This window comes from Prinia subflava, chromosome 1 (assembly GCF_021018805.1).
Source record: "Prinia subflava isolate CZ2003 ecotype Zambia chromosome 1, Cam_Psub_1.2, whole genome shotgun sequence".
Taxonomy (NCBI): domain Eukaryota; kingdom Metazoa; phylum Chordata; class Aves; order Passeriformes; family Cisticolidae; genus Prinia; species Prinia subflava.
In genome coordinates, this window is record NC_086247.1 from 62801473 (window position 1) to 62822223 (window position 20751).

At 43.6% G+C, this 20751-nt stretch overlaps 2 protein-coding genes across 5 annotated transcripts in view; one reads left to right on the plus strand and one right to left on the minus strand.

The window, feature by feature from the left end:
- Positions 1-3454, minus strand: part of GALNT12 (polypeptide N-acetylgalactosaminyltransferase 12) — a 45797-nt gene extending 42343 nt beyond the window's left edge. Inside the window, exon 1 of the mRNA XM_063398374.1 lies at positions 2936-3454. Within this exon, the coding sequence (XP_063254444.1) occupies positions 2936-3315 (380 nt within the window). The 5' untranslated portion in view covers positions 3316-3454. The remainder of the gene's footprint in view (positions 1-2935) is intronic.
- A 7170-nt stretch (positions 3455-10624) lies between these two features.
- The window catches only part of ANKS6 (ankyrin repeat and sterile alpha motif domain containing 6), a 41050-nt gene continuing 30923 nt past the window's right edge, over positions 10625-20751 (plus strand). For 3 of the 4 annotated variants that reach the window (XM_063398385.1, XM_063398406.1, XM_063398395.1), the window contains exons 1-4: positions 11577-11938; positions 15277-15776; positions 18074-18118; positions 19825-20029. In XM_063398385.1, coding sequence (XP_063254455.1) covers positions 11580-11938; positions 15277-15776; positions 18074-18118; positions 19825-20029 — 1109 coding nt within the window. In that variant the 5' untranslated portion in view covers positions 11577-11579. Of the gene's footprint in view, positions 11114-11576; positions 11939-15276; positions 15777-18073; positions 18119-19824; positions 20030-20751 lie in introns of those variants that run through there. The other variant, XM_063398416.1, reaches the window with a different exon arrangement.

Here is a 20751-nt window from a genome sequence, read left to right on the forward strand (position 1 = left end):
ATCTTATTGGCAAAACTCTAGTTTTGATTGGATTCAAATGTTTTCATCAATTCACACACACAGAATGGGTTCACTGATCGGTGTGGGAGGACATTAACATCAAAAGTAGCAGTGGGGCATCCAGGTGATGGTAATATTGTCTGTTTCCCTCTCATTGGTAGCTACAATTTCCAGCTTGCCTCCACACATACAAGAATATGCTGAAACAGACCAAAAGCCCATAGCCCAGACCAGACTCTCCAAGTATAGTATCTGTCAATACCTCCTGAATATTTGATTTAAATATTCTAGTGGATAGACTTCCTTATGGTTTACAGTAAATGGATTTTTGGAACAAGGAGGAGGCAGAATTTGTTTTATCCACTTTCATGCATCAACCACACATTGCAGCAGCCCTGCAGGAGGTACACTTCCAGCAGGCTACCTGTCTTTTAGGCTGAAGACCTAAATTAGTCACTTCTGTATGAAAGCCATGCTATAAAAGTTCAACATTGAGTCCAACACAGATTTCTGTGGGACTTTTATGAGTAACTCTTCACTCCTTAAAATAAACAAAAAACAAAACTAACCAAACAAAATAACTGAAAAAACCCCACAAACCAACCAACCAACAAACCCAAAAGAAATGCTTCACAGCTTCTACTTAGTTATTTATAAATGCAAGGAATTTCCACATTATTTCACAGTTGCTTAAGGAGCTCCTCAAGTAACAACACACTTCTTTATCCATATAATTATGACCTTCAAAGAACTCAAATTTGTGAGACACTGTCATCCTTGATAAAAGCCTTGTTGACTTTCTCAATAGATCACACCCTCTCATCTGTTACTAATTCTTTCCCTTACCACAGTTTGTAGATAACATGCCCAGAAAAGGCTTGCTAGCACACAGTTCTCTGGTTCTCTTCTGGGACTCCACTAAAAAAAAGGTGCATTTGTCACTTTCTGGTCTTCTGGTACCAAAGAGCACTGAGCACATCTAAAATTTAGCCTTTGCATCATTTTAGTGGACTGCTGAAGCCTAGTTGCCATCTACCATTACTACTTATTTCTCATCATTGTAGCCTCACCCATCACAAAATGTTCATTAAAGGTCATAAATAGTCAAGCATAACCCACCTTAAAACTAAAAAAAACACAAACAAACAAACAAAAAAACTAAAAAAAAAAAAAAATTTTTTTTTTTTTGCTTCAATCTTACATGGTCTTCCTTCTTGAGAGAAGGAATTAACACTTCATTGCAAAATTGCCTTTGGGAAAGTTTTTTACATTTGCTGCATGAGTTGGAGAGATGCTCTGTGACATTTTTGCCATAATTTAGATTTAACTGAGCACAAAGGCATGAAGCACCTGCCAACAGTACAATACAGCCCCAGCTTCAGAAGGCAATTATCTCTGAGATTATGTCATTGATGCTTCTGTGATTCTTTTGGTTTGGATACATTTTGTCATTTCAGCATCTATATATTCAAATCAAAAGGGTGTGCTGTTGCAGCAAAATCTATTTAAATTATTTTCATTTCTAGAATAGTCACCCACATGCATCTATAATATTCCCTATTCAACAACTGTGACCTTCCATTTCTTCTAAAATCCTGTCATAGAGAAATGGCAGAAGTCCAAAATAACTCTTTGAAATTATTTAATTCTTCTCATGGAAATGAAACTAAAATGATCCTTTTTGACCTGTGGTCTACAGACTGCTTATAAGAGGGGAATAATAACTAAGTAAAACAAGCCAAGTGTCAGGCTTAAACTTAGGATGAAAAGGCCTTGCATTTGCACTGCAGCTTTTTGAAAGCCATCATGAGATTCATGTTTTAGACTCAGCACGTACAATTAGAGTTGGTGAAACATAGGGCAGGACACACCGGTGTCAAGTGAATGCACGGGAGAGCCAGAGCCCTGCTTTTTCCATGGCTTTTTGCTACCGTAGCGTGCAAACCTGTTGCAGTGAAACAAACCGGCTGAAGCCACGCTCAAGTGTGACAGAAGTGAGGGCTGTGAGGAGTCAGTAGCAGCCGTGGCTCCATCCCCTCCCCTGCGATGGCTAGCATATCCCCTTTATTGGCTAGCCCTTCCTCTCCCCAGCCGGCAGCTCACTCACAGGAGAGCCCAAGACGGTGCCACACGGAGTATTTGCAGAAGGGCAGAACAGTCAGACCTGTTGTGCCACGCTGGATTCACAGCTGCCCTGAACCTTGCCTGTAAACTAGAGCCACCTCATCGAACACCATCTAACCCTTTGTTTACAATTGCCTATGCCATTATCTGTCACTGGTGTCATAACTGTAAATGTAACTTGTAAATGTAACTTGTCCCACAACTGTGTATCCCAGATCAAGCACAGACCCACTTCAGAATACCATTACCCACCCCTGTGAGCACCAGTTCTAGCTCACTCCTGGTAAAACTGCAGATAAAACAATCTCCTTTAAACGGTGTCTCTTAAGACATTTGAATACAATGCACAGCTGAAGTCTGGGAAGCGTAACATTTGTAAAGCTGGGAGTGACTGAAAAAGTACGCTGCTGCCCATGGTGACTTACGCAGGGGCCAGCAGCAGCAGGCGGGGACAGCAGCAGGAGAAACACGGCGGAGCAGCACAGCTTGAGGGCTGAAAACACACTGCCAGGGCTACGTGGGAAAACAACCTGCACACGCACCACCAACACGGGACTTTGTGCTGCCTTGTGTAGGTGCGGCAAAGTCACCAATCGGCTTAACTCTGACAGCGAGCGCTGCGACCCAACAGCGTCTGTGACGGGAAAGTTTCCTAAAGCCTCCACGCTCCTGAGCGAGAGGTGCTCGAGGGTGACACGACTGCCCCGCTCTGCCCGCTGCCACTCCAGTTCGGCGGGGCGGCTCTGTGAGCCGCAGCAGCGGCAGGCACGGCTCCTGCGCCCCGGCCCCGCCTGCGCTCGGCGGTACTCACAGCGGGTGCCAGCGCTCGGGCAGGCGGCGGTGCAGCGAGATGCGGTCGCTCAGGTAGATGTTGATCTGGTGCCGGCGGATGCTCTCCTCCTGGCGGCGCTTCTCGGCCGGGCTCAGCTCCAGCCGCACCGCCCGGCCCAGCTCCCCCAGCGCCCCCGGGTCCAGGGCCGGCTTGGCGTACACCGGCCGCCGCAGCAGCTCCGGGTCGGGGGACGGCGCCTGCGGCGGGGCGCGGCGGGCGGCGCGGTGGGGCGGCGGGCCGTGCCGCCACACGAGGAAGCCGAGGGCGGCCAGCAGCCCCAGGGCGAGCAGCGCGCCCTCGCCCCGGTAGCCCCGGCCGCGCTTGCCCCAGCACATCCCGCGGCCGAGGCGGCCGGCCATGCCGGGCGGGCGGCGGCTGCCGTCTCACGGACACGGGCGCGCCTCCGTCCCGGGCAGACTCGGCGAAGTTCTCACGGACCTGCCCTCACCGCGACGCCCGCCCGCCGCCAGCGCTGCCCCGCCAGGAAGCCGGCACGGCTCCTCCGCCGGCGGCTCCGCCCTCCTCCCCGCTCCGCCGGCCCGCCCGCAGGGGCGCGGCGCGGAAGAGCCGGGCACGGGCGCTGCCGCGGGGTGGGAGCGGTACCCCGGGGCAGGGAACCCGCCCCGCTTGTCCCCTAGAGGTGCCGAGCCTCTGCCGCCCGCCAGCCACCTCCCCGGTAACGATGTGCCTCACTGTCCCGGTGGTCGGAAGGCTGCTTGGCCCCCGAGGGTTCCAGCAGTCCAGGGAAGGCACCACGGCTCCAGCCTGCTCCGCGTTCTCCCTGGGACACAACCGGTGCAACCAATACTGGTCCTGACCCATCCCGGGACAGGGAGGGAGTGGAGGCCATCCCGGTTCTGCTGGATCACACAGAGCTCGCTTGTGGGGAGGAGGGAGGAAGGCATGTTCCCTTTGCTGTCACTCCTCAAGGGAAAGGTGATCTGGTTGCCCTGAAGCTTAAGAGACCTTCATAAGCACTAGTAGCTGCATGGCAGATACGCTGTTTCCCCAGCAAGAGAAAGTTCTGCTGGCACAGAGCAAGCTGCTTTGGCCATTGGAAGTGATTGGGATAGCCCCAAGGCTTGCTGTCTACGGACAGAAATTTTCAGAGCTGCCAGACAGCAAAGGAGGTTATTTCTCACAGAGAGACTTGGAAGAGCTTAGGTGTTGAAGGAAACAAATCAATGGAAAACCAGAATTCCTCCATTCTGTTGCCTCTAGAATAGCATGTGCTTTAGAAATAGAGCAGAACATGGGCTAAGAAGCTATAGGCATTAATGACAAGCTTTTTTGGCTGAAGACAGGAGTGTTGTTGGTTGAAAAAATAAGTCAGCTAATGTGGCCTCATTGAGAGAAATCTAGAAGACTTGTGAAAATCCTAAGTTTGTTATACAAAAAATGGCAGTCCATTCTAGGGCTTGACAGAAAAGAAACATGGGGGAAAGAAACAACAGTAGCACTAGTTAAAACTTTCAGATTTGCTTCCTTACAACACATCCATACTGCTTGTTTTACTTCAGCCCCTAACAGTATGAAGCCCCATCTGCCTAAACTTGTGATCTGGAGGCTGTGAGATTACATGAGACTTCCCGATTTGGGGTTTGAAATACTTAAACATAAATGTAACATCACTGGATACAGTTTCTCTCTCACATGCAGAAGGGAGCCAGATCTGTTCTCAAAGTGTAGTTTGCTCCATGCATTTTCCAGAGACTGCCAGCTGCAACATCCTCTGCTGCTGGAGGCCTGTCAAGATCAACCCAGCCGAGGAGCTCAGCCGTGCCCAGAGAGAGAATTTCAGCCCAGTACACAGCACTGGCTGGTGCTCACCAGCCCTGCTGAGGAGTGAATGAAACTAACACTAAGGAAGGGAAAAAATTTGTCACTATCATCAATGTCATCACAGAGCATACAGCTATGAGCTCTTTCTGATTTTACATGATAATAAATATTGTATATGACAACAAACGCAGACTCAACTGCTGTGGAGGCCATGCTCTGGACAGAAGGATGCTGAAAACCAATGACTGATTCTGATTCTGGCAAGCTAGTATAAATCAAGTATTAGGTGGATTTGCAATGAGTGTGTGTATAGACAGATTATTTCTTATTCAGCTATACAGCTAGGTATCACAGGTAATTATATAGGCATAAAATCTTGTTTCAGTATGCTTTGTAGACAACCAGTAAATATCAGTATGTTGGACATGAGAATTTATATTGCATATAAAGGAAGCCGTGTCTGGCAAACTTTGGGTCTGGAGAGTCAGGAGGCATGCCCAGGGTTTGCTTTGTCTCCTTGCTTGGCATCTTTCTGAATAAAGGAAGGCTGTTCCTGGAATAAATCAAAGGAGGAGAGATCCTCCTTGATTCCCAGAAGAAGTTACTAAGGAGACTGGGAAGAGGTAAAGAGGAAAATGTAGGACTAAGACTTAATAAAGAAGAGTGAGGAAAAAACCTAACAAAAACCCAAAGAGTTCTGCTGCAGAGGTTCTTGAATATTACATGAATTTGTATTTTATTTAAGTATTTTAAGTATTTTAAGAACAATATGGAAGAAGCACGAGAACATGATCACGTAACTAAAAAAAAAAAAAAAAAAAAAAAAGGGAAACAGAGAACCAACTATGGCAGAACTGTTCTCAGCAGTAATAATACTCTTACAGCAAAGTAATGGATGAAGACTTTCTGTGATCACCATCACAGTGGGGACTAGAAGTATTGCTAGTAAACAGTAGGGGTGATGTCCCCTTAGGGGTGATGTCCCAACACATAAACCAGAGGAAATTCATCAAGAGAAAGTACAATAATGAGGTTAATGTAAAAATCATAAAGAATTAATTATTTGCGTTCACATAGAAGTTTGTACAAGATGTAAAGAATATAAGGCAAAAACATGTTTTCTCAACCCTTTTCAAACATTTTTGGGATATAAATGTGATGGGAAGACTGAACATTCTGAGCTGAAATAGTTAAGGTGTAAAGAATTCTCTCTGAACAAACAAATAAGCCCCAGAGGAAAAAAAAATCTACAACTAATAAGGCAAACAAATGAGTTTATTGCTAGCCATAAAACTTGTAGCAAAATTTTCGTGGGAGAGTTCCTTTTAAGAAGTTCTCTTGTTTCTTTCAAGCTGAATAACAATGGAAGTTAAACAAATTTGCTCTGATTTTTTAGTGTTTAGTGAGTTATAATTTCAGTTGCTTCAAGAATTTCAACCAAAGATAAGTAGAGTAACCAAACAAGTCATATAAAAGCTCTAATTACTTATCTAGAGATATCTATTGTGTCCTTAGTTGTCCAAATTAAAGCTGAAGATAGGTAGAATAATCAATACCTTTCGAAAGTTTATTTTTAAAAATTGAAAATTTTTTCTTCACCTCAAAAAGTATCCAAAATACTAACTAAACCATTCAAAAAGCACTAAGAAAAAAAGTCTAACTACAACAATATGTCCATAAGAATTCATATTGAATTCATACATAGTGAATGTAGTAGCTGAAATTAAGGGTGTATCTGTTGCTCACTGAAATACGTTTGAAATGCAGGTAATATTTAGTTCACCTAAAAATATATGAGCTTATTGAAGGAATAGGTTTACATGTAGGGAACACCTAAAGATGTAAGGTAAGATTAAATATTTGACACCTGTATACTTACTAAAAGGTATTCTTATTTTTAGTGATGACATACACATTACAGAAAAAAACAGAGCTATTAAATTTTGCAAAGGATTTAAAATAACTACCTCATCCAAACTTTTCCTTTTTTTCTTTTGTGTGTAAGAAGCAAAATTCTAAAATGGAAATAGAGTGGGAAGTCTGCATTTTCAATAAGTTAAACAGCTTCCTAAATTCACACTTCCAGAGTAAAAATAAAGTATCAAATTATGTATTTCAGAATAAAGTTACTAGTTTTAGAAAAAGCCAACCCTTACATATTCTAAAGAAAAAAACCCAGAAGAATGTGACAGGAAACATGATGTACAAATACTTTGGACACAGATAGGAAATTTGCTTAAGGAGAGAAAGAATTATCCAAGTTATAAAACACTTATAAAACACTATTGGAGATAGCATTGGACCTACAGGGTCATTGTTCACCATTGTTTTAATTGTGCATAAAATTGCACTGCCCTGCAACACCCCTCAGTTCTCACCTTGGCTGATCTTTCTCTCCTTTGTTAGAACAAATATTTTTTAAACATTATTATTCAGCCTATTGTACTACTAGTGCCAAGGATATTTTTTTTTTTTTTAATAAATGTGTTTGCATTGAAAGTCTCTTTATTTGGGAGAGCTGCACAGCCGGTGCCAAACATAAAATGAGCCACACCCTGCTTCCCCAGTGCCAAAGGGTCCTCGGTGCTTCAGCAGGAACCCAGTTTTACAGGGCAGGCTTTGGGTCAAGAGGGAAGCTGGGTGTATAGTGCAGAGGCATAGAGATTGAGGAATTGAAATGAGAGCAAGAACCCTAAAAATAAAACAGATTAAAAACACCGCCTTGATGACTGAGATAGAAACTGTCACTTATTTCAGGGATCTTCTATCAGGCTGATGAATGGTGTGGAATTCTCTTAGTGACAGGTCAATAAAATGAGGCAGCATTCAGTGAATTACTTGGGCAAGACCTCAGCTGTGCCAGGCTGCAGATCTCTGTAGAACATGTATGTGCACATGTACATGTGTATGTATACACATACATAATACACACACACACAAAATGCCTTGCTCAAAAGGTCACATACAAGCCAGGACAGCTTAAAGACAGAACATGCATGTCAAAGGCACCAATCAATACATTTGCTTGCTGTAGGTATGTATTGCTTGCATATAATTTTTCTCTTAAACTAAATAGTAAGCATGAACTGCAGGCGGTGGAAGAGATAATGTACATAAAGGAAACCTAGGCCAGGAAGCTTAGCTGTCAGAAAGTATTGGAACAAAACTGCACTTCTGCTCACAAAATATGGTATGATGTGACATTTTAATGAAGGTATGTTATGTTGGAAACCTGACTGATTTTTCATACAGTCTCATGCAGACACAATGAATTAAAATTAAGAAGGTCCAAATACTTTTTGAAAGTTTGTCAAAATTAGGGCATATTCTGAAACATATAAATGAAGTAAATTCCTCTTAAAAGTACAGCAGCTTGTCATAGTAGAAAAAGTGAAGACCCTGATTAAAATTCTTAACCAAGAAGTCAAGTAGATAGTAAGTCATGAAATTAATCTTTGTCACCCAACAGTGTAGCTACTTACTACCACTTGGTTTTTAGTAATTTTTTCAAGGTTGTTTCTGTTTCTATGCCTGAAAGGACCACAGTTAACATACATAAGTCCAGTGATACTGGGGAAGCACTTGCTTTTCTGTGATGGTATTTCTGATATATGTGTCTTCCGTTTCACTAAGGCAGAGATAAGTGTCTTCACACAAAAGACATACTAAAAATTTCAGTTTTCTTTTTCTCAGAAGTATGACTTTCCTGTGATTCATATCAGTAAGATTTTACAGTAGAAAATAAGTCTTTTATCTCTTAAATTGCAATGAAAAAATGCCATCATACTTGGGGATTTGAGATGCCACCATCCTCAGACTCTGATTATGCAGATTATGAGTGAGTCAACTGTTTCTAGTTTTATGGATTTCTTTGGAACAGATGGTTTGACTACTTGCATTTTTACATTTCTCAGAGGTTTTTGATTATGATGGCAATTTTAGTTTTCCATATTACATGATCTTGAATTATATATGATGTAGAGATTTGCTCATGTGTCATGGTATGTGTCCAAATATATTACATCCTATTACTACTGTAAGAGCAACCATATTTTTTGTCACATTACCTGGCCAATTTGTAGTTCTACATCATTGCACATTTGCCATATTATACTTACTTTACTAGTTCCAAAGATACATTACATGCTCTAATGGTTTCCTAGGCTTTGTTTGGCAAATGATGAGTTCTGAGTCTTGAAGGACAATGACTCTACGTCACTTATCTCTTTTATTTCACATTATATGGTGAGTAGCATCAATAAAGCTTATATCTCCTTGCTGGTGTTTTGAGATCATTAGCAGTGGAGACTTATGTTAGAAAAGTTTCACAGATGTTGATTTCACATGTGTACTCCTGCCTTATCTGTTCTGCACTTTTTGGTGGGCCTGTTCTGTTCCTTGCACTCTTCTCATCTTTTTTATTTGAAAGTAATTCCTTCATTCATTATGTTTTTTTCTGTAATTTAAAATTATTTTAACCTTGGAGCAATCTAACATTGACCTATATAAATTAGCACAGACCTGATGTGAATGAATTTCTTGTCAAAGCAATGTATTTTTCACTGTCTGGACAAAGATACAGTTTGGACAAATCTTCTGAACAACTAACACACAATCTGCACTTGAGAATCTTGGTTTTATTTTGTCCCATATTGTCTTCCAACCTAAGTTTTCTCCATTATCTTATCCTAATGAACTGTTTGAAAGACTTAGGTTGTTCTTTCATTGGTGAAGAAATCAAGTCCTGTGTTTTCCGAAGAGCTTGATACTGCATCATCCAGGAGAATATTCCATAGCAGTTTATTAATTTCAGAAGAAATTTGATTATTTTTCCTTGCCTTGATTGTCAAGTCAGTAACAGAAATCCCTGCATGATCATACCAGTATAAATGCCTAGGATGCCAACTGAAGATGGTAATGACCATCAGATGACAGCAGCAGAATTCAGAACAAATACTTTTCCCTCTCATTTTTAAACCCCATCAAATATTTCCTGTGTCTTACAAACTTCTTAAAATAAGTGTTGCATCTTTTGTTGATAGATTCCTAATTACATTCATGATATCTTTGTCTGGAGTTTCAAACCATTAGTAGAAATTGATGATATAATCAGCAGCTACATAACATAAATTTGTAGGATCAACATGTTCAGTAGCTTATCTCAAAGATAAACTGGAGTGATCCTGTCACTAATTTGACTATATCCAAGCATGCACTTTGATATGGTAACTATGACCCAGTTTTCTTCAATCATGAATAATGTATTGCATTAATCACTCTTGCCATTTCCTTCTTCCAGGCTCTGAAATCTTACAAAGAGTGAATTGCACCATCCAGCTTTATTGACAATGGCAAACTCCTCATACTGTTGTAATGTAAGGATGGCTGTAAGCTGTTTTGGCTGGACCAAAATTCTCCCTAGCCATGCATCTCCACTCTGATGATGGCCAGTGTAAGCTTCTTTATGCTTAAGGAAATTATTTAACATAAATGTAGGCAACACTTGTTTAAATATTAACACATGCTGTGAATGAAATAATGAAAGAAGTATCCTTGAATATGTGCCCTGTCCGGGTAATTAATTGTTCTATTGTTTCTGTAATGATAAATATGCATTTTTTTTTTCTATGAATGGAACTTTCCCAAAGGAAAAGTGTCCATAACTGCAGCCAAGACACTTCTTTGCTGTATACTTTCTCCAGGTGTAACTTGTTTGGCCCTTTGCCATGATGGTCCTGCAATCTGCATTTGTCAGTGTATCAGAGCCAAAAAGCTATATTGGAAGATAAGGATGCCACTGCCTAAAACCAGGGGATTGCTACATTTTAGTGACATTTGGTAGTTTTATTATACTCCTTTTAAGTTTTTCTAGTCTTCTCATTCCCAAATTCTCCACCCTGTAACAAGTGCCCTGTCCTGCCGTTGAAGTCACTGATTTTCAGAGAAAATTACCTGTCTGAATTTACAGGGACACAACATGATATCCTTGAGTGACAAAGTCAAGTCAAGATTTTCCTTTTCCGCCTTGCTTTAGATGTTGTAAATCAGCTTAACCTAGAAAAGATTTCGGGATTTCCTGGGGGGCTGAAACTGAAGACACACAAGAAATTCACATTTTATGCACAAAGATTTTAAACTGAAAGACTAATCAGCGTCGTCAGGAAATGGGACGTGTTTGTAGGGGAAAAGACTGAACTCCAAATCCGGTTGAAGGGTCATTGAATCACTGAAGGGAGAGACCGCTTTGGAGCTAAAAGGAGACACAAAGTAGGATGGTGCTGAAGTATCATGTAAACGGAGTGGGGCTGACAGAGGGACCGTGCCAGGCTGCAGCAAGTCGCGTCGTGAATCAAGAAAAAGGGATTGTTGTGCCAGGTGAGAAGGAATAAGCCCCACAGCGAAGGCCTGCTGCCATGACCCCGGGCAGAAAGACCCGTAGCGCGGAGACATTAATTGTGCGGCGGTCGGTAACGGCGCGGAAAACGGCTGCAGCCCGGACGGCAGAACGCCCTGGCGAAGGGGGCAGGAGCCGTGAGGACACAGGAGCTGGCCGGGCGAGGCGGGGGGACACGCTGGGGCTGCCAGCGGGGCAGGAGACGCGCCGAGACCCCCGGCCCAGGCTGGGATAACCCCCGGCCCAGGCTGGGATAACCCCCGCCGGCTCCGCGGAGCGCGGCCCAGCCCGGCTCCCCCTCCTCGCTGTGCGAGAGCGGCCGGGGCGCTGCGGCCGCCCTGGGCCGGCCTCCTCCTGCCAGCCGAGTCCCCTCCTCCCGCTGCCTTCCCGGCGGCGGCGGGGGCGGTCGCGGGCGGCCGAGCCGCTCGGGGCCCGGCAGCGCTGCCCATGGGGGAGTGCGGGGTGCCCCCGCAGGTCCAGCTCTTCCTCCGCGCCTGCGAGCAGGGCGACTGCGAGACCGCCAGACGCCTCCTGGGGCTGCCCGGCGGCGGCGGCCCGGCCGACCCGGCGGCCCCCTCCTCCTCCTCGTGCGGCCCCGAGGAGGCGGCGGCGGAGCCCCGCGGCGAAGCGCCGTCCCCGCCGAGCCCCGCCGTGCCCGTGGACTGCACGGACGAGGCCGGCAACACGGGGCTGCAGTTCGCCGCGGCGGGCGGCCACGAGCAGCTGGTGCGGTTCCTGCTGCGGAAGGGCGCCTCGGTGCAGAGCAGCAACCACTACGGATGGAGCCCCCTCATGCAAGCGGCCAGGTACGGGGGAGAGGGAGGGATGGACCACGGCCGAGCCGAGGGTCTCCGACCGCCATCCCGCCTCGCCGCGGAGCATCGGCCTAGTCTGCGGCAGCCCGGGGCGGGGAAGGGAGGGAGGGCCGCCGAGGCTCTGCCTTCCCCGCCCCCGGGCTGCCGCGGGCGCCCGGCTCCCTCGCCCTCCGAAGTGCGGTCCCCGGGCCGAGGGAGGGCGCCCGGGAGCGCCGGGCGGCGCCGGGCGCGGCGGCGTGGGAGAGAGGGCGGGCGCCATGTTGGAGGCCGCGGTCGCTCGTCGCCGGTGGAGCCCGGAGTTGTCCCGGGGCCATCGGCGTGGGTGAGGAGGGGCTGTCCAGTGTAGAATTGGTTAAGTGTTATCCTGAGCATTAGAAACTTTTCATGTTGAGAATGTGGTGTTTGAAACAGGGCATGCTGTTTCTTGATTAAGCCAGCACAGAATTGGCGATAACATGAACACAAAGCACTGCTCTCTTCTGTGACAATAGGTATATCCTTACTTAATTTTCCCTTTTTTTTTTTTTTTTTTTTTTTTGTATGTGTGTATTAATTGTTGAAAACTATATCTGACATACAACATGCTGAAGCGAACAGAAACAAGTAATTTCACTTGTCTTGCCCATATTCGCCTAGGTGGCTTGCTGGAGGATAGGGAAAATCATTGCTGAGGGTTTCTAATGACAAAACGCGTGTTTTCTGCGCCGGTGATGCTTCCTTTGGGTAACCCACTGCTGGGCTGTGGGGGGTTCCCGTGTTGCTAGTGCTGGTGTTGTTGCTTGTCTTTATTCCTACAAGCACACCTTGGGCTCACAGGTGTGTTTTGCAGGGTTGGAGGGCATTGCTGTCCTTTAGTAACTGAATGCTTAATCAAAAAAATAAATGTTTTTGTTGTTCTGGTGGTTTTTTTGGTGTTTTTGTTGTTGTTGGTTTTTTAAAAATTTCTTAACATTAAAATACTTGGAAGAAAAGAATCTGTTTCAAAGTCAACATTTCTCTTTTCAGTTAATGGCCCTAGAAAGTTCCCAAAGAATGAGTCACACAGCTGATTTCCCAGTAAGAACAAGGAAGACAAAGTTCAACAATTTGGTTATTTTATGATGATTTAAAAAAGAAAAAAGTTGCAGAAACCATTTTAGATTTTTTCCTCCTAATGAAAACCATACGCTCATTCCCTAAAAACAATAAAGGCAGATGACTATAACCCTCTCACTGATTTCAAGAAATTACTGGCTGACATTTGAAAAGTACTGCATAGATTGATGAAAAGTGTAAAGTAGAAGAGCATGTTTCTCTTTTCTTTTTAATTGATAACCAGAAAGGAAACACAGTGCTTGTACAAAGGTAGGCTTCAGACTCATGTAAAAAAGTACTTAATTTTCTACTTAATTGCTCTATTGCAATTGGACAGGAGGTGGCATATATGCATAAAACCGACTGTGTGCAGGGGTTGCAGACTCTACTGAGGTGATGCAGTGAAGGGTACCAGGATAGACTAGGGAGTGCACAGGCTCCAGAGGCTTCCTCCTGGAACTGTGTTCTTTCTGGAAGGAAGCTGAGGACCTTTGGGGCTCATGGGTGCTTTAAGTGGTTAGTAGCATTCTTTGGGGCTTCCTTCACTAACGTTTGCTTTGCTGTAATGTACGAAGGCTGTCTTCAGGGTTGTGCTAAGCACAGTGTGTGTGGGAAATAGTAGTGCATGATGCCTGCAACAAGAGCAGGACGCACACATCTTGTCAAGGTATTATATTTATTAAAATATGGGGTTAAAATATTTTCTCACTGATAACTTTCTGGTTGTGTGTGTAGCTTATGTGATTGTCTTTTGGTTACTGACAAACTAGCAGAGCCGCTGATAGTCAAGTGATATCAAAACTGGGTTGCCGGTAAAACTGGTGTCAGAGTTCAGTACTCTGACCAAATTCTTGTAGGTATTCCATGCATGGAGGGTTTCTTATTGAAAGATACTTGATATTACACAGGGTTTGAATTTAGCCTTGTAATACAGTAGTCTCTTGAAATCATAGCACAAGCCTGACATAGAAACTACAACAGGGAGTCGAATCGTAAGACACCGTGGCACACACATTACCAGTCCCTGTATGCTCATCATCACAATGCTGGGTGTCAGAAGGAATGGATTAAAAACCACAAGACTGTTGAGGAGGATTGTAAATCTCTCAAGTGACCTTGCAGTCAGGAATAATTCTTGATAAGCCTTGTGTGAACTGCAGGCCAGTGGTCCTTTAGCATGAACTAAAGGTGCTGGCTTCTCCACTTCTTTATCTCTGTGTGCTGCTTTGGGGATCCCCAGGTTCATGAGGTAACAAATAAATTTACTCTTTCCATTCTAGCTGAGTGAGTTGGTGGTTGTGTGGCTGCCTGCTTGTGTCAACTTACACACTGAGTGTCCCCAATTATCAGGAAGGAATATGTGGCTGGAAGCCAACTCAAGTACCTTACTTTCTTAAAATTCATTTTCTGGTTGCTGTGTTTTGGTGGTCGGTGTTGGGCTGAACTGTGCAGGTGCTTCCCCCCTGCTGGTCTGTCTGACTGAGGACTAGAGTATTTTCCATTGATTGTTTTAGGGCAGGCCATTCACATGGGCAGTTGTCCTACTCTGCTGGTAAGCCATTTCTCTTAAAGATCACCTCTGGTCCCCTTGGTGTTGAGGGAAGTTCAGCTAACTTTGCAACAGGGATGGCTGCTCGCCATGTTCTTCTCTGAGCTTCATGGACACATCTGTATTCACTGAATCTTCTTCCATTGTGGGAATTCATTGATGGTTCACGACTGGAAAACAAGGGATAATGCAAATATAAAAGACTGACTCTCCAGTTGATAAAATGGTCTTTTTTTCTCTTAGTTAACACTGACTCTGCAGTTTTTACTCCAGTTGTTCAATAGTCATGAGGGTACTTAATAGCGATCCCTGGAAATAAACTGGCTTTGATCCGTTAATGTGATACAGCTGTGGAAATAGGAGGATGAAAGTGGCACTCTGGTTCATGGAAGTTATTAGTTGGTGCCTTGGAGCAGAAAATGAGGCTGGCACCTTGCTGCTTTGAGCAGACTGTCCTCTTCAATAGGTACCTACTTTGTGAGCATGGTCACTGGTAGATGTGGAATGGTTTAGTTGACAGTCCTCAGCTGATGATTGCTCTCCTCGGGCAAGGTGCCCATTGTCACATTCGGACATGTGTGTATGATCCCTCACAGTGTATGTATTAGTCAGGAGGCAAATTTGGTAACAAAGTTTTCTAGGTTCAGAGTATGCTGGTTTTTGCAATCCAAGGTGTTAATTCTCCTCCATATCTCTTTCTCCCAAGGTTTGGACATCTGAGTGTGGCCCACATCTTGCTGGAGAATGGTGCTGATCTCAATGCGCAGAACAAGTTAGGAGCCAGTGTCCTCACGATGGCTTCCAGAGGTGGTCACGTCAGCATGGTGAAATTGTTGCTGGAATCTGGAGCTTTTGTGGACAATTACGACCATTTTAGCACAAATGTACTTAACAGCAGCAGAGATGACCTTCCTGATATCACTCCACTGATGGCAGCTGCTCAGCATGGACATGAGGCAGTGGTACATCTGTTGCTTGACTGGGGAGCGGATTGTAACTACTCTCTAAAGACCATGGGCTGGAGTCCTTTAATGCTGGCAGCTGTTAGTGGAAAGGTGAGCTTGGCACAGCAGCTCATGGAGAAAGGTGCCAACCCTGATCACTTGAATGTACTACATAAAACACCTTTTGAAATCTCTGTTGGCTTCAAACACAAAGACATGAAGGACTATTTGGAATCTCTCACAACTATCAGGCCTCAGACAGGTATGGAATATTATTTTTTTGTTTCCCTTTCTTGCAGTTCTGATTGTGTATTTAGGAACTGATGAGCTTATTTTGCACGGAGATGATGTTCTTTGTAATTTGCAACTGGATTTTGAAAATGCTGGAGTAGGCACACATACTTCAGATGAGATATGAGTGCCAACTTCAGCAGATTTTTTTCATGTTAGCAGGATTAGATTCGTGTCTGTATGTGGCTGTTTTGGGGACACTTTTCAGGATATTTACACAAGCCAGCACTGGGAAATGTTTAACAAGAGGGTTTGGAAGAGCTGGATTTTCCAGCTTTGGACTGCTTGCTATTAACCATAAGGATGTGGCTAGCACTAGAAAGATCATTTTCCACTGCCATGTGGACACATCCAAAACTGTTGTCTACATTTGGTGTCATTTCTGCAGGTCATGTTCCCTTGTACTTGAAGAAGTAAGAACAAAAATCAGACATCTGTTTCTGTGCAAAGAATATGTTAACTCAGATATTGACTTATAGTTAAGTTGGAACTCTAGAGCCTTCATACAGCCATGCTGCCTGGCAGAACTGATTCATTGTAAATGTTTGCTCATGAGCAGTCTCTTGAGGAACAGACATCATTGGTTATAGTACAGAATCAGAGATCCATGGGATTCAGTGGCGTCCATGTGTTTGCATGTGCAGGCAGAGTTATCCTCATGAATCTTGAAAACCTTGTTGTATGACTTAAAGTATTGAGGGACTCTGTTTAAGTGAGGAGATTGGACTTCCTTTAAAGCACATTAATGTTCGTCTCCTGTGCTGAGGGGGAATTTCCATCAGCAGGAGGGTAGTAACTCATTTAGGCAGAGAGGGGAGTAAAAACATTACTCTTCCACACAAATTTCTGCATTGGTTTTTGACCATACCCCAGTCTCCTCCTAGCACTGGAATCTTAAATATCCTGTGAAGAACAAAGATCATTTGTGTGGTATGGAGGACAGGAAAAAAGGAACTTTTCTTCTGATCCATTGCCATAGATAGGGCAAATTGCTTCCTAGGAGAAAGCTCTTTTGCCACGGCTTTCCAAGTAGCAAATTCAGAGCTATCTGGAATGGCTTGAGCGTTACCTGTCTCCTGTCCCTGTCCTTACATGGGCTTACGCAGATGGCAGTCTCTCCTTCTGGCATCTTCTCATGGTCTTCTGCTCACTGAAGCTGCCTCTCTTCCAGGGTTTTCACATGGCGAGTATGGAGCCTCGTCCATTCCTAAACCAGTCTTTTGAGCTCTGTTTTACAGTGGTGAGCTCATACACACAGTTCCTTCTATAAGAGCGGTTTCTGAATTGGGAGAAAATGTAGGATCCATCACTCTCTTTCCTGGTCTTAAAATAAGAGTTTCTTGGAGTATTTTGGGCTTTTCTGCAATTGCTTTTGTTCAGCATATTAAGGTGGCTTCTTCTGGAGTCAAGCTATGAACATAAACCTTTTCTGTATTTCATAAAAATGACAGAATTTGGCTCATGAAATCTCTGTGTCTCCTTGTTTTCCATAAAATTTTGTAGTAATCCATTGATTTTATAGTAATAATTTGTCCATAATAATTTGGCAAATAGAGGACCGTGTTTTATGGCATGAGTGGAAGGTGAAAAATATGTCACTATTTTTTCCTCATCTTACATAGTGTCAAAAGTTTCAAAGCACTATTAAGCCATGTAAAAAGAATGATTCTTCACTCAAAATATTGCAATTTGTAATAATTACAGTTCTTATTATGGGGATGGTTATCTGGGAGCTGAAGAATATTAATTCATAAGTAGCAAACTGTGTAGTTAAATTGACCCTATTATTTTTGTGACCTTCACAAATTGACCTGGAAATACTCAAGAGGAAATAAAACTGGAACAGCTTGTGAAACTCCTTTTGAGTCACCTTTCAAAATAATCCCATATTATTTGAGTGTTGTACAGGGGATTTTACCAAACCACAGAACCATACTGTAGTTCTTTGGTGGATACTTTAGACTTCCAGGCAGGGAAAAAAAGAGTTCCCAAATACAATTTCCTGATGGAGAATGGAAATTAAAAAGCCTGTGCTGGTGCCTTATTATAGTTTCTAGCTTTAGCTCTGCACAGAGAACTATACAGGTGAGTCATTCTTCCCAAAGGTAATAAAGAAGTTGTCAATACTTTCTTTGTTCTTATTAAATGTATACCTAAACATATATTTTATAGTGCTTTAAATTTTTAATAGTTTTTCCTATAAAAATTCTAGTAGAAATTTTTGCTCTTTTTTTTGATTACTAATAGAAATGTTTATACTTCTTTCAGATGCAGAAAAGAGGCAACCTGATGTCTTTCATGCTTTGAAACTGGGTAAGTACTGCCATGATTCTTCCACCCTGTCTAGTTTTTCTAACTTCAGAGCATGTCTGTTTGCTAGCAAGGGAAACATGATTTTTCTGGTCCCACTTTTCACATATGAGGTATCAAAACATCTTCCTGGGAAAGCCTGAAGTCTGTTAGATTTTTGGAGTGATCACGTGCGCTTCTTGTACTCCTGTGATTTTTGAGATTTACAGATGTTAATGCTGGGTCAGAAGAAGTATCCTAGGAGGGGCCAGATGAATTCTGCTCAGCACTCTGTGTTTCAGCTTTTTCCCTTGGCTATGGATGGCAGCACTGTTAAAAACCAACTCATTAGGTTAAGGAGTGTCCAGGATTCAGAGTAAATTCTGGTGTCTCTCTAGGTTCCAGGGTTTCTGTTTAACAGGGTTTCTGTGCTCTGGGTGTGTGTTAAAAAAGCCACCGGCTTTGGTGGCTTTTTATATTCCAATTTAGTCTTTTACCAAATCGGAATATACAAAAAGTAATTCTGTGCTTTTCTGTCATTCCTGTTCCAAGAAATTAGCTGAGTGGCATTGGTGGGGTGTGAGTTTCAGTGAGTGCATTCAAGTGGCTGCAGGGCTTGTCTGGGATTCTGACTGACTTTCCAAGGAAAATGGTTATGCCTGTGATTGAGTTTGAAAGCAGCCTATGCCATGAAGCAGTTTGCCATCTGAAGGTTTTTATAAAGGTGAAAATTTTTCTATTTGCATGGCGGTTGAGGATTTGCTTGTTCTTGCCCCTGTTCCTGTGGTGTACACACAGTCACAGAGATTTTCTTTTTCCCTTTATCTTCTTCCTTGCTTTTGCCTGCCATAGGACATCAAAAAAATACAGGATGTAGGTAAGTTTAAGCCCTCTGTTTAGGCTAATGCTGACTACCTCATACATTTTTTAAAAGCGCTCGTACTTCAAGATCTAGAAAAAACCCCACAACTTTGTTCAGATATGTTCAGTAAAGGGTTTCATACTGCTTTTCCTAATCTAGACAAGAACTCAAGTGACTATCAGCTCCTTTATGTGGAAACCTGAAAATTAGATTAACTTTTAAAGAACTGTAAAGATGACTAATGATGACAAACGACTTTACTCTTGAGCAAGGAGTAGGGAAGTTTTGTGTTGGAGGTGTAGTTCAAACACTGGAGGCAGAAAAAAAATCATTTGAAATATAAGAAAGTTGAGCACTGGAATAAACTCTTTGGGAGGTTGTGGAATTCTGTGAGTAAAGGTTTTTAGAGTCAGTGAGCTTTATAAGAGGAACTTACGGGTCAGTGTGAGACAGGGCATTATTCTTCCTGTTAAGGCAAGTTGATGGCCTCCACCACCTTTTAGAGTGCCTTTGTACTCACCTACTTTGATTCTAAAATTGTTGATTCTACGATTACAGCCTGTGGAAATGGAAGAGGGACCTTTGAAGGAAAAATCATAATGCATCATCAATTTTCCTTGCATGACATCGTCTTACGCCAATTTAATAGAAATATTCCCTATTTGTGTCTTCACATGCAGGATGCACTGCAGTTCATACAGCCTTCCTTAGTCATTAATTTCAGAAAATAATTCTTCTAGTGGGATTGCACCTTAAGTGTGCAGGCAGAGAAATTGAGGAAAATACAGTGCCTCATGCGATTTTATGTAGGCTGGAAAGATGTGCTAATTAACTAACATTTAGGTTATGTTTTTTAACTGTTTTGCAGGAAATTTTCAGCTGGTTAAAGAGATCATTGATGAAGATCCAAGCCAGGTTAATATTACCAATGTTGACGGTGCATCTCCTTTAATGATTGCAGCTGTAACTGGACAGCTGCCCCTTGTTCAGCTCCTTGTTGAGAAAAAGGCTGATATTGATAAACAGGATAACGTTCATGCCTGGACAGCACTAATGCAGGCCACGTATCATGGGTAAGAGATGTGCTCTCTTTGTGTCTAACAGTAAAGAAGTTTTGTTTTTCTTACATCCCAATAGAAAAAACCCTTTTTAATGCTGACTCTAGAAGCAGGGAGGTCTTACAAGAAATTAAGAGGCTCGTGACCACAGTTTTTCATGAGTCTTGCACTCCCCTCAGCTTTTTGGAGCAGATCTGAATCACATTTAGATCACCACAGTATAAGAAAGACATTAAACTATTAGAGAATGTCCAGAGGAGGGCAACACAGATAGTGAAGGGCCTTGAGGGGAAGATCTGTGAGGAGTGGCTGAGGTCACTCGGCCTGTTCAGCCTGGAGGAGTCTGAGAGGAGACCTCACTTCCTCATGAGGGGAAGAGGAGGGGCAGATACCGAGACACGGTGTGACTCTCGGGGACGGTGCTGTGCAGGGCCAGAAGCTGCATTCAGTGATCCTTGTGGCTCCCTTCTAACTCAGGTTATTCTGTGATGTTTGGACTTTAGAATAAGTGGATCATTTGGGAACTGCAGCGGTGTCTTCTCTGGACCGTCCGTCCACTGTCTCCGGCTAGCTCTGCACCGCAGACAGCGTAGAATCTGGGAGGCGAGCTGGCAGGTAGAGCAAGCCAACTCTGCCCCTCTGGGTCCTTGGCCTTGGGAGGCACCGAAGACTAGCTGGAGTATCGCAGCAATGAAGGAGAAGGACAAAGAGACACTCTCTGGGTCAAGCAAGGAGGA